General features: G+C 36.4%; 1 protein-coding gene across 1 annotated transcript; it reads left to right on the top strand.

The window, feature by feature from the left end:
* Positions 1-1322: 1322 nt before the first annotated feature.
* Positions 1323-14185, top strand: CLEC2A (C-type lectin domain family 2 member A). The gene is made up of 5 exons (XM_061123949.1): positions 1323-1363; positions 6342-6410; positions 8395-8570; positions 11316-11419; positions 14068-14185. Exons 1-5 carry the CDS (start codon positions 1357-1359, stop codon positions 14183-14185), a joined length of 474 nt encoding a protein of 157 aa, XP_060979932.1. The 5' UTR covers positions 1323-1356.
* The last annotated feature ends 357 nt before the right edge of the window (positions 14186-14542 follow it).

Raw genomic sequence — 14542 nt, 5'->3', positions numbered from 1 at the left:
TAGACTGTGAGGGAACACATATGGGGAGAAGAGTCCCTAAAGGTCACCGCAGGCTCATATGCCCACTCTGCAGCCAGTGTACATTTTAATGTCATTTTACTTAATAACCTTTCAAACAGAATAGTGAAGCCATGTGTTTAGGAAAAGCATGTGTTTCTACAGAAGCAGTGAAAGAATACCCATGAAGGGAGTTCATCTAACTTTCCAGAAGTCAAAAAAAAAAAAAGCAATTGTAAACCCAAAATTAGAATCAGGTCGATCCAATTCCATAAGTGGCTCCTTCCAAAAATTAACCAGACATGGACCAACCACACCGAAGGTACCCAAGCCTCTAGCATGATTGAGCAAAACTTAAGGGATGGTCACCGGTCCTTGTACATAAGCTTCTCAATTCCATAGAAATGAACAGAGTACTGGCTCTACACAGCAAACAAAAGGTATGCACAGATTTTTGGTTGTCATCATTGCATGTATTTCAATATATTAAAACCCGGAGAGTAATGCTGACTAACAATGAAAGTGAATCAGTGATCTAATGAAGGACATAAAGATGTAACATTCTTTAAACCTAATATAGCTTCATACATAAAATTATTCACAAAGAATAGTTTTATTTTAGCTCACATAAATGCTGTGATTCATAAGCAGATTCCAAAGTAACACAAAATATACCAGAATATGTGTGTATAGATAGATAGATAGAAATATGTTTGACATAAATACTAGGCATGAACATTATGAGCATTGTCCCTATAGTGTCTCATCTAATCGTTGTATCATTTCTACAAGATTAGTATAATTTTTCTCTCAATTTTACAAAACAGACAATTGAGCAAAAGCATTTAGGTAACTTTCTCAAAGTCACACAAATAATAAATGTGTTTGAATCTATACAGACTTAAGGTGTGTGTATAATTATTATTAATGACTGGTGTATAGGTTTTCTGTAAAAATGAGAGATGAGAGACCATTCCAAAAATAGCATGAAGTGCTATACAAGACAAATACTACTTTCTATGTGTTCCACTCAAGATGTTTTTCTTGTTAAGAGAACAAAGTTTTTTCACTAATTTCATGATGTTCCTTGCTTGTGGATGAGTCAATTTTCTGATTTCTGAACTAACAAGTTTGTCTACATTCACATCTGATTTAAATCAGTAGTGACAGTTTATTTGGATTGCAAGAGCCTATTTTGATCATCAGTTGTTTCAATTCTATCTTGTTAGTCAAGCTCAGTGTTTTTTATAAGTGATGTATACAAAGATCTCGGTTTTCTCCTATTGATCTGGATTAATTACCACCTTTGCAAGTATTATTCTGGAGCTACACATCAGCAGGCATGACAGCTGGATACACATGCCAGGTAAGTTGCATAGAGTGATGAGAATAAAACGAAGAGAAATAAAAATAAAATACAAGACAGCCTCAAAATGCTAACTTCCTTACTTAAGGAGGAAAACTGCTAAAGGAAGTGAGGTGGTATGGTAGGGGTAAAAGTACTGTTGCAAAGTAACAAGGTTTGGGAGAATGTGTAGAGTTTTATATCTGCAAGAGAGGGCATACATAAGCTTGTATGTATATAAAGATACTCAGAGTTGAATTTTGTGGCATGTGTATTATATTCCAATACAAAAGATTTTTGAAATGTGCTTTTACAGAAATGAAAGAGGTTGTTTACTACAGTTTTGCCCCATCCTGTAATCAAGATATTTTTCCCCTTTTCACCATTTCGCACAGCCTGCGAATGGGTAGAAATAGCTAATGTCTCACTAAAGTAAATGAAAATGTTTTTAAATGAGTAATCTTAACTCTGGTTGGCTTTAAGAATCATTAGGCATCTAGCATCTTCTGTTGTTTTCCCAACACCACCTTAATATTATGGAAAATAGAAGTAGAGAGAAGGGTAGGAGGGAGTCTCAAGAGGGAGGGGAATATATGTATATATTTGGATGATTCATGATATTGTACAGCAGAAACTAATGTAACATTGTATTCCAATTATATTTCAATTAAAACAAAAGAACTAGAAGTAGAGAAAGTCTGAAGGTGGCTTAAGGATGCATAATGAGATCAAAAAGACCTTTTAAAGAACTATAAGGATTGACTGAACCTAACAAACAATTGACAACAACAAGGCACAAAAACAGAACAAAACAAAACCCCACCATGCACAATAATTCATGGTTTATGTTAGACAAAATGAGTAAATTGTGTGCCAAAGGACTGGAATAGGCAACCTATAAAACTTCCAAGATAAAGACAGTGAAAGGAAAAAGGAAAAGTTTGATATGAATTGCAGATAACAGTTGAAACCACTGATATAAATTCCAATGCTGGCTACTCTATAACTCTCTTAATAAATAAATCTGATCATCTTAAAAGTTAGAGAGACTTCAGCAGTCACTTAACAAAACTTGTCTAATGTGATATTCCCAACCACAACATTCCTAGCAGTTTGTACTAGAAGATCTTCAGTGATGACAATACTTCTTCTGCCTTTCAAGGCTATCTATCTCAATTTAGACAAATTTTAACTAGAAGTGCCTTTCTTTAGTGAATGGATATAATGTCACTCATGATTAATTTAAAAGTGTTTAAAGTGCTTACACATATGCATAGAGTAAACTTAGATCTCCAAAAGAGTTTCCAGCAGTCCCTCATGGAATGTTCTCTAAGCTATGAACTAGAAGAAAATAAATTCAAATGAGAATACAAAAGAAGTGGGACAGGAAAACAGCTCAAGAGCAAAAGCACAAAAAATATTGAGTGTACATAAGTGCTTTTTATAATTTTAAAGTGACCTTAGAGGACCTTAAATATTATCTCTCTGAGCATTTGTTTCTGCATTTATAAAATGAAGATAATTAATCCTGTGTTATAGCTATTGTTATAAGGAATAAATAGGACAGAATCTATGAAGAACATTTAATTCATTGTCGGATAAATATTGAATTCTTGGTAAAGGGTAACTACACACATATACACACACCTGTGTTTTGAGGTGTGCATGTGAATGGACAGATGGATGGATAGATGGGTGTATACATGACAGATAGAAAGGTACAAATAGATTACAGTAATAAATGCAAAAAATTGACAATCAGAAGCTTATATCTACCTTCACATCATTAGAAATTCCCTTTCACCACTGGTAACCAATAGTGTGTTCCCTATCTGTGAATCTGCTTCTTCTTTTTACAAATTAATTAATTTATTTGTCTGCATCGGGTCTTAGTTGCAACATGCAGAATCTTGTTATCTTTTGTACGATCTTTGTAGTACACAAATTGTTTAGTTGTGGAGTGTGAGCTTAGTTGCTCTGTGGCATGTGAGGTCTTAGCTCCCTGACCAGGAATCAAATCCATGTCCCCTGCATTGCAAGGCGATTCTTAACCACTGGGCCACCAGGGAAGTTCTTGTGTCTTTTTTTGTGTCAAGATCCAGAAGACCCTGAGGTTGTTGCCTGCCCTCTATTGGGTAAAGCCCGGTCCTGGGGTTAGTGCAGAACTACCTGCAGGTGGAGCAGCCCTGGAGTCTGGTTGCAGGGCCCAGGGATCCCAGATCTGCTGTCAGGCTGCTGGGGAGCCGGTGCTGGTTCCTGTCACGGTTGGGTACATGGTCTGGCCTGGGGTGTCCTAAAGCTTGTGTTGGCCTGCTAGTGGTCAGGGCTGAGGGTCAGCTGATCCCAGGGCATGGTCTGGCCTGCTGTGGACAGGCTGGTTTTACAGGCTGTCTGACTGGTTTTCTCACCTCTGGAGTTTGCCCCCTAGTGGGTAAGGCTAACTCAGAACCCAGAGTAGGCTCCTTGGAGAGCAAGATCACTGGTAGGTGAAACTGGGTCCTGGGGCCCTCCTGTGGGCAAAGCCAACCATGGCCACAGGCTACTGTGGGCTCAGAAGAACTTTATGCAGCCTACCGCCTGTCTTCTTATGGGTGGGGCTAGGTGGCCCCACCCAGCAAGGGGCATGACCTGAAGCCTGCCATTACTGGCATCTACTTTCTGTGGAGCAGGGCCAGGTCTTGGTGCCAAAGAACTAGAGGGAAGATTCCAGGATGACTTCATCCTACACCAGCGTTTACCTGCTAAAAGAAGCTCCCAGTGTGGAAGCCAGTGGCTTCCACCAGTGTCCATGTCTCCAAGGAGAGATGCAGGCCCTCCCAGATGCTCCAAGACAAGAAGGTGGGTCTGGCCCAGGCTCCTATCAAATTTCTGCTTTTGCTCTGGGTCCCAAAGTGTGCGAGATTCTGTGTGTGCCCTTTAAGAGTGACGGCTCTATTTCCCCAGTCCTGTGAGACTCCTAAAATTAAATCCCGCTGAACTTCAGAGTCAAATATTCTGTGTGCCCATCTTTCAGGTGCAGGATCCCTGGGCTGAGGGCCCTGAGGAGCCTGAGGGACTCTCACTTCTGTGGGAGAACCTCTGCAATATAATTACTCTCCAGTTTGTGAATCACCCGCACGGGGCAAATGGGACTTGACTAAACTGTGAGTTCACCCCTCTTACCCATCTCTTTATGGTTCTTTCTTTATATCCTTAGTTATAGAAGATATTTTCTGGTAGGTTTCAGTCTTTTTCATTTATGGTTGTTCAGCAGGTAGCTGTGATTTTGATGTGGTGGTGACCTCAAGGTGTTCCTACTCCGCCATCTTAAACCATCTCTCTTTTATATGTTAAATTTATGCAGCATTTTAATGACATTCAATAATGAAATGTTATAGATTTAGGATTAAGAACAAGAAAAGGTGCTCACTCCTTGGTACCTTTCAACCTAGCAGAGCTCTAGCTTTTGTCAGTGATACAAGAAAATTAAAGGAAATAAAAGTTAATTCTGTTGGTGTTTCTTTTTATGTAATCATACTGTCTGAAATCATTGCAGATACATCTCTTCCATTAAAATCCTTTTCCCTTTTATTGTGATCATGAAACTGAAGGAAACCACAATATTTCATCTCAAAATTTGCCTTTTGATATAAAAATGACTTTGAGTTGGAGGCATGTAGAAACCAGTAAACAGCAAGGAAAATTCATTGTGCCTGCCCTTGTTTCTGCCCAAAGACAGGATACAAATTCTCTCATTTATTCTATTAATTTCTCCCCACATATTTGCCTTCTCACAGTTGGCCACTCTTGAAAATCAAAAACTGCTTTTTCTGTCCTCTCATTTTTCTAGAAATGTATTGTCCTTTGTGAAAGATGGTCTGTTAGCTGGGGTTCTAAGCTATTGCTTTAAATTACTGTTCATGTAGGTTTTTCCCAAGTGGTGTGCATCATAGTCATTAATAAACTGTTTTTCTCTATTAATCTGTCTTTTTGTTAAAAAAAAAAAAAGCCAGCTGAAAACCCAAGATGGGTATAGTTAAAGTTTTGCTTCCCCTAAAAAACCTAAAAGCTTCAATCACTAGGTCTGTGGTACAACTCTGAAAAGAGTCAGAGTGTGTGACATCTTGTTTATTTTTTTCTTCAAATTTTTTTTCTGATATTAAATGTGTGTGTGCATGTGTGTACACAATCTTCCCAGATTGTTTTTACATCTGCTAATGATATGACAGAGGAAGAAATGGTTGGATGGAGTCACCGTTTCAACGGACATGAGTTTGAGCAAGCTCTGGGGGTTGGTGGTGGATGGACAGGGAAGCCTGGCGTGCTGCAGCCCATGGGGTCACAAAGAGTCAGACACGACTGAGCGATTGAACTGAATAATGTGTCAGGCATGGGGATCTTAGTCATTAATAGAATTATTACTGTTTGTTCCTAATGTCCTAACATTTCCACGAGTGCTAAATTCCCTCTCCTTTCTAATTCATTCTGCTCAGTACAAATGACTACTTTTAGCTTAACATGCTTTTGCTCAAAGACATTAAACTTCTGCCCTTTATTGCTTACCAAATTTAAAAAAATTATCTTACATTTCAATTCTTCTGTCATACATACTTATGACTTTCTTTTCTTCCCTATCTTTGTTTTGGTTGATTCATATTTCTTTTGTAGCCATTTGTCTGATTATGGCCCTTTTGTTGATTCTGATGCTTTCTTGATTCTGATCTCTCATTCACACTATTTCCACCTTAAGGATAACCTTGTTTTTCTTTCTTCCTTCCACCAAGTCTAAGTAATCTCCTCACCCCCCACTGCCAATCTGAGCAGTTATAACAATCACTGGCACTTATCTTCTTTGTATTAGTACTTTGTAAGGCTGGTATATCTTTTATTACTTTAGGATGTAGATGTGTTTAGTGAGAGTTTCTTGATTGATTATTACGGCAGAGGAATAAATGAATAATCAGCTCCTAGTCAGAATTTTCTCTGGAAATTTTATAATTTTTTTTTTTTAATTTTACAGTTTGCAAGTTGAAAAAATACTGGAAGAGTTTTCTTATAGTGGTCTTTCTTATAGTGGTCCTTGTAACAGGTAGGTGACTTGTGAATTTTCTTTGGTTCTTTATGCAGCAGGCTATGCATTTATACCTCAAGCTTAGTCCCAAATCTCTCAACTCTGCAGTAATAAAAGGACTGTAGAGACTTGACCTCAGGTTCCTACTAGCTTGGCAGCTTTTGCCACCTTCCTTGGGGCTTTCCGGTAGTTCAGCTGTAAACAATCTGCCTACAATGCAGGAGATGCAGGTTTGATCCCTGGGTTGGGAAGATCCCTTGGAGGAGGACATGGCAGCCCACTCCAGTATTCTTGCCGGGAAAATCCCATGAACAGAGAAAGCTGACTATGTATAGTTCTTTGGGGTCACAAAGAGTCAGACGTGACTGAGGTGACTGAGCACACATGTACCACCTTCCTTGCCTCTCTTAAAAATACTCTCAGAACTTAGTCATCTTGACTTCGTAAGATTTTTTGATCTTTGAATAAAATAATCATAAATTCTCAGATAACCCTCAGACAGCAACAGCAATAACTGTTTAATTGAGGGTATTTTTGTGAACTAAAGAGCTAATGTTAAATATACTATATTTATTATATTTTTTATATTGAATTCACACAAGACTGTGAAATAGTTATGAAATTCATTCACACCCAAAGAAATAGCAACCAGAGTGAATTAGTCGCTTTTTACAAATAATAAATTCCAGGGCCAACCAGAATTGACATTCTTTTCTGTTGGCTAAATTCCAGTTCTCTAGCTTCTGATATTTTAACTACCATACAATATTGTCTCCATAATTGCAGTCTTTCTTTCATTTCTTTTGGATCAAGAATGAGTTATATTACTAATAGTTGCTCTATGAAATGCTTGCTTATTTCTATTATGTTAAAAGAAAAAGGAAAATATGGATCTAGGGATTTACTTCAAGATTTTCTCTGTTGGAGTAAATTTGCAAAGATGAAGATGTTTACATTTTTTTCTGGATATTATGGGTCTATTTTGTGAAAAATATCCAAAGGTAGATTTTAATTTCTGACTTGTGGCCTCCAGAACTTGATTTTCCATCTGCAAGTTTGGCTGAATTTAGCTCTGAAATTAAATTAACACTTAATATTCGTGAGTCTCATTTTCTTTCTTTTTGTCATTCACAAAAGTACTGATATTATTCCTGCTTATAACCTCTTCTGTCATTATAAAGTTCTGAGAGTGCAATACTAATTCTATTTAAACATCTGAAAATTAAATATTTAGAGGGAAGAGTTTCTCTAAGACGTATTTACGTTCATTTATTCACTAAAAAGGTAAAATTGAAATGACGTATTTTATTACCTGTTTGTGGTAGTCTGGATCCAATTGTGAGTATTACAGAAGAGAAAAAGTCAGGAGTTTGGAGCTGGCTCTACATTTAAACGTTTACTTGACACTGTACCCATTAATTAGCTTTAAACATTTGGAGGACCAGGACTTTATCTAACCTAATTACTCAGCACCTCACTAAAATCTGGAAACAGTAAATTCTCAAAACAACGGACAGAGAAATAAAGTCATCATTATTCCAGCTTCTTTGGCACTAAATATTGGTGAAGTAGAACCAATATTTGATTCATTCAGATTTCCATGATTCATTGTCCTTCATGGTGAATTTCACTTCCTTAGCTCATATGTCCTCCCCTGCTGTTAACCTTTCCATTTTTCTTACATTGGTCCTTGACACTGTTTATATTTATGTCTCTTCCTTGGTTGCTACATCTGCTGCATAATTTTTGGTAGGATGTCAATATAGACCATGAGAGGTTTGCAGTTCTGCTTCTCAAAATAGAAGCCAGGAAAATAGAATAAAGTCTAGACTTCTCAACCACTAAATGGTCTTCCTTATGGACAACAGAGGAATTGAATTCATCCATCACTCCATGAGTGAAGTTAGCTTTCAGGTTTCAAACCATGGCAGTAAAAAATAAAATTGATACACCAGAATGAGTATAAACACTTTGTAACTGCTTTTATTCATTGTTTTTTCAGTATTATATTTCAGTTGTTCAAAAAGTACCAAAGCTATGGAATGTTCAGAGGAGTGGATTGGAGTAAGAAGGAAGTGCTTCTATTTTTCTAATGATACCAGAAATTGGACAGCCAGTAAAAGATTTTGCAGTTCACAGGGATCAGAACTTGCTCAGATTGATACACCAGAGGAGATGGTAAGAAAAGGAAAAAGTTTTCAATTATTTCAAAGCTTAATTTTGTACAAAGAGAGGATAAAAATGATAAAAGCTAATACTCCATGATTATGTCAAAAAATTCCTCTACCCTTATATGTTCTTCTGGCTGATCTAAGAATTAAACTGACATGAGACAGATTAACAGGAGAAAACCAAATTAATTATATACATATGAGGGCTTTATAAGAAAATGACTCCCCAGGACAAGTTAGGCAGTTGGGGCTTATATGTCATGTGAGAGAAGAAGAAAGGGGTAAGGGTTTGGAACATCAAAGTGAAAGAAAGCAATTCACATGAGATGGAAATATAAATTATTTATTTTTAATGAGCTTTTATTGGAGTATAATTGCTTTATAATGTGTTAGTTTCTGCAGTACAGCAAATTGAGTCAGCTATATGTATACATATATCCCCTCTTTTTAAAAAATTTCTTCCCTTTTAGGTCACCACAGAGCACTGATTCTGAGGTTCACATAAGCTATCTATCTATTATATACATATTACCAAAAATGTGTATATGTCAATCTTGATTTTCCAATTCATCCCTCCTCTCCTCTTCCCACCTTGGTATCTATATGTTTGATCTCTATGTTGAAAGGCAAATGTTTGGTGGAGACGTTTGTTTATTTATGAAGAAAAGCTATAGGTTTGTGGTTCAGTAGCAAGGAATCTGGAGTAGGCAATGGCACCCCACTCCAGTCCTCTTGCCTGGAGAATCCCATGGACAGAGGAGCCTGGTGAGCTGCAGTCCGTGGGGTCGCTAGGAGTCGGACATGACTGAGCGACTTCACTTTCACTTTTCACTTTCATGCATTGGAGAAGGAAATGGCAACCCACTCCAGTGTTCTTGCCTGGAGAATCCCGGGGACAGAGGAGCCTGTTGGGCTGCCGTCTAAGGGGTCGCACGGAGTCAGACACAACTGAAGCGACTTAGCAGCAGTAGCAGCAGCAAGGAATCAGTAGAAGAGACTGTGGAATGATAGCACTCAATGTATTTTATTAGAAGAAATCATATTCTCCCAGAAATTAGATTTCTGATTATAGGAGACAATGTGCAATGGAAATTACATTGTCTCCTCTAGTTTTATTGAGATGTAATTGTATAAGTTTAAGGCATAGAGCATAATGATTTGACTTACATACATCCATCATGAAATGATTATCACAATAAATTTAGTGAACATCCATCATCTCCTGTAGATACAAAATTGAAGAAATACAAAGTAATTTTTTTTCTTGTGATGAGAACTCTGAGCATCTCTCTCTTAACAAATTCTATACTTGAAATATAATAAGTTAATTACATGTATCATGTTGTACGTGACATTCCTAGCATTTACTTGTATCTGGAAGTTTTTACCTTTTGACCACATTTACCCAGTCCCCCCTCCTCCCACCCCACCTCTAGTAACCACAAATCCCATCTCTTTTTCTATGAGTTTTTTTATTTGTCTTTGAACTTTAATTGACCTGTAACATATGTTAGATCCTGTTACACAAAGTAGTGATTTGATATTTCAATATTTTTCAAAATGACCACCAGGATAATTCTAGTTATGATATGTCACCATACAATATATATCACCAGATAATATCAAGTAGTTATAGTTATAGTCCCCACTTTGTACATTTCATACCTATGACTCATTATTTTGCAACTGGAAGTTCAAAGCTCTTTCAACTATTTCTTTCCTCTCCCCACCCATCTCTCCACTGGCAACCACCTATTTGTTCTCTGTATCTGAGACTCTGTTTCTGTCTTCTTGTGTTTGATCATTTGTTTTATTTTTTAGATTCCACATATAAGTGAAATCATACAGCAATGACATTATTATTTTGGTATCTGTTGTTGTTCAGTCACTAAGTTGTGTCTGACTTTTGCAACTCCATGGACTATAGCACACCAGGCTTCTCTGTCCTCCACTATCTCCCAGAGTTTGCTCGAATTCATGTCCATTGAGTGGATGATGCTATCTCAAAACCTCATCCTCTGCTGCCCACTTTTCTTTTGCCTTCAAACTTTCCCAGCATCAGTCTTTTCCAATGAGTTAGCTCTTTTCATCAAGTGGCCAAAGTATTGGAACTTCAGCTTCAGCAACAGTATCCACTGGTATCTATTCAAAGTAGTTTCTGAGTTTTCCTATTTTAACAGTACTTATACTTTCCTTTAAACACCCTCACCCCTCTATAGTTTGGGAGAGAAGACCTGTGTACAGAATAAGATATAAGTGTTAGTTCTCTGTCACCCTTAAGAAACATGATATGCCTGTTCCTATAAAAATGCTCAGCTCCTGAATTTGTCAACCAGACATGACATCCTGCCAGTTTAGAGTCTTTGTCCTTTACTCTGTGAGAAACATCCTGGTGTTTTATGCAGTAGAACTTGTAGGAAAGGAAGTCAAATATGATTTTTTTCATCAGTTTCTCATTTGAGAGATAGAAGTTACCCTTAATGGTAATTCAAGACATAGTAGCTCAAAGATCTTTGATGACTTGTTAGAAGTCACTCTACTACTTAGATATATTTAAGAAGTAAGAGCAAAGTGAAAATTATTCTGATAAAGCTAACCTGAACATCACCATCTGTGTTGTTTGTTGCTATGGAAGCATTAGGGCACACAAATTAGGATGTAAATCATAAAGATGGGATGTTCCAGTGAGAAGTATGTCAGCTATATGCTCTAAAATATTGAGTAATGGAGAATTCTCTGATTTGTGTGAAAGAAATTTTTGAAGAAGCACGCAGGACCTTCTATGTACTGGATTGGATTAAGCAGAAAACTAGGAGAGTCTTGGAAATGGACAAGTGGCACTACATTCAATGCTGGGTGAGTTTCAAATTTACTAGGAAAGATTCTGTTCTGGTGTTGTATAAAAACTTTAAATCAGTTTGAGTTGCATTATTGTAAATAAGTCTCCCTGTTTTCTTTTCTTTTTTTTTTTTTTTGTAGGCATTGGCAGATAAAGATTTTATTTATTTTTATTGACGTACATTTTATTTACAATGTTGTGTTAGTTTCTGGTGTAAAGCAAAGTGACTCAGATACATATATGTTTGTGTGTGTGTGTGTGTATCATGAATTCTTTTTCATATTCAAACATATATATATATATATTCTTTTTTGGATTCTTTTCCATTTCAAACAATAGGTCCTTCTTGTTTATTCATTTTCTAACAGTAGTTTCTATCTGCTAATCCCAAACTCCTAATTTATCCTTCCTCACCCCTTTCCCCTTTGGTAACCATAAATTCATTTTCCAAGTTTGTGAGTCTTTTTCTTTTTTGTAAATGAATTCGTTTGTATCATTTTTTTTTTAGATTTCACATTTAGTATAGTATATGTTTTCTTTGATTAGTTCACTTAATATGATAATCTATAGGTCCATCTATGTTGCTGCAATGGCATTATTTCACTCTTGTTTATGACTGAGTAATAGTGCATCATGTGTACACACACACACCCTGATAGCATCTTCTTTATCCATTCATCTTCAGTGGACATTTAGGTTACTTCTATGTCTTGGCTATTATAAATAGTGCTGCTATGAACATTGGGGTACCTGTATCTTCAAATTAGAATTTTCATCTTTTCCATATATATGCCCAGGAATGCAATTGCTGGGTCATACTGTATGACCCAGTCTCCCTGTTTTCTATGTGTAATTGTCTCTCAGTTTCTACCCTGTGACATGTATCTTCTCAGATTGAAACATACCCTAGAACAACCCACCTTCCTTCTATTTCGTTATATGGCATGCAGTGAAATTTTCCATTTTTATTTTTTGTTCCTTATTTCATTTTATTTTTATTGTCAGGTTCTTGCTAATAAACCCTCCTATTGCTAACTCAAATTCAACTATTCTGCAAATTCAAAATCAAAGCACGTTTATTACTTGTACTTTTAAAATTTTTGTAAGATCTCTTTTTTTTCTTTAAAGTGTTAGAGACCATATGGAAATAACCATATTTCCAAGTTAAAAGTCTAACTTTTCAAGATTTCTGGGAGGGATATCAACGACTTCAGATAGGTGGATGATACCACTTTAATGGCAGAAAGCAAAGAAGAACCTTCTTTGATTCACCTTCTTAGGTTCACCCTAAAGAACCTTTTTGAGGGTGAAGGAGGAGAGTGAAAAAGCTGGCTTAAAACTCAGTATTAAAAAAAAAACTAAGATCATGACATCTGGTCCCATCACTTCATGGCAAATAGAAGGGGAAAAGATGGGAGCAGTGACGAATTTCCTCTTCTTGGGCTCTAAAATCACGGTGGATGGTGACTGCAGCCATGAAATTAGAAGACGATTACCTTGGCAGGAAAACTATGACAAATCTAGACAGTATGTTAAAAAGAGAAGACATCACTTTGCTGACAAAGATCTGTATAGTAAAGGCTATGATCTTTCCAGTAGACATGTATGGACATGAGAACTGGACCATAAAGAAGGCAGAGCACAGAATTGATGCTTTCGAACTGTGGTGCTGGAGAAAACTCTTGAGAGTCCCTTGGACAACAAGGATATCAAACCAGTCAGTCTTAAAGGAAATCAACCATGAATACTCATTGGAAAGACTGATGCTTGAGCTGAAGCTCCAGTAGTTTGGCCACCTGATATGAACAGCCAACACATTGCAAATAATTTTTATCAACTTGCTCTGTTGATGATCAATCTTTTTCTTTTTATGCAAAGAGTATAATCTCTCTTGTCTTCCCGTATTTCTAAATTGGTTCCCATTTTCTATCTAGCAATTAATAATATTAAGGCAGGAAGACATGGATACAAAGTCAGGAAACAACATTCCCTCAAGAAATAGTTATATAAATAAACAATATTGCTTTTGTTGTTGTCGTCCAGTTGCCAAGTCATGTTTGACTCTTCTCGACCCCATGGACTGCGGCACGCCAGGCTTCCCCGTCCCTCACCATCTCCTGGAGTTTGCCCAAGTTCATGTCCATTGAATCATTGATGCAAATTGATAAAAATTATTATAATTAGTCTCCTTGGTTTCCATATCAGTATATTTCAAAAGTGCCAAATGAATATAAATCTTGTTTCTTACTTTCAAAACTGAACATTGGCTAAAAATATACCAGGTAATATGCTAGGCAACTGCTTTAAAAAAAATTCCATATTTCACTCGATTTAGAAACACTTTCTCTCTCTCAAAAGAAATAGATATAGTTAGATAAATGGAGATAGATATAAGCTCTTATTTATATCTATTATTTCTCTTCGTCTATTTATATCTCTTTTTACCTGTTGCCCTAAATAAGTTGACAGATTATGCTAATAATAATAGTAATATTAAATACCTACATTGCTTTAAAAAAACAGATATTTGGGGGGTAGAGTATTGTGATAGGTGAGTATGAAGCTCAGTGTTTTGTATAAAATGTTTCAAATTGCTCTATTCTTAATTTTATTTTTGATTAAAACTGAAAGTGGTCCCAAACTGATTTTTATTGTTTCTTTTCAGGTTTGAAATCAGTGGGAATGGACCCTTTGCTTTTTTGAATTCTGATGGAGTCCACAGTTCCAGAGGATTTGTTGATATCAAGTGGATTTGCAGCAAACCAATATCTAAAACAGAATAAATTAGGAAATCAATAAAGAATTTTGCAAGTTTTTTTAAAGTTGAAGTATAGTTGATTTACAAATGTTAGTTTCTGGCATACAGTAGAATTTTGCAAGAATTAAAGGAACTAAAAATTGTTGAAATGAGTGAATGATTATATATAGAATCTTATTAATTCAAGGCACATTATTGCTCATCGTGAGCACAAGTCAGGAAACTTCTGTTAAATAGGACCAAACAAAGTTACAGTATACAATTAGATGACATTTATTGCATTAGTAGTTACGATAAACAAATTTAAGGGGATTTATATTAATAGGTCAGCCAAGACCTACTGCTTAGTAGGTCTGCTTAAAAGTTAGAGAAATATGTGTGC

The sequence above is a fragment of the Dama dama genome, chromosome 22 (assembly GCF_033118175.1).
Source record: "Dama dama isolate Ldn47 chromosome 22, ASM3311817v1, whole genome shotgun sequence".
Lineage (NCBI taxonomy): Eukaryota > Metazoa > Chordata > Mammalia > Artiodactyla > Cervidae > Dama > Dama dama.
This window is presented reverse-complemented; position numbering and strand designations above follow the sequence as displayed.

Excerpts from the sequence above, each read along its gene's own strand:
- CLEC2A (XM_061123949.1), top strand. Across the intron at positions 8,571-11,315 it reads TTGATACACCAGAGGAGATG|AAATTTTTGAAGAAGCACGC; the intron begins GTAAGAAAAGGA and ends TTTGTGTGAAAG. Across the intron at positions 11,420-14,067 it reads GGCACTACATTCAATGCTGG|GTTTGAAATCAGTGGGAATG; the intron begins GTGAGTTTCAAA and ends GTTTCTTTTCAG.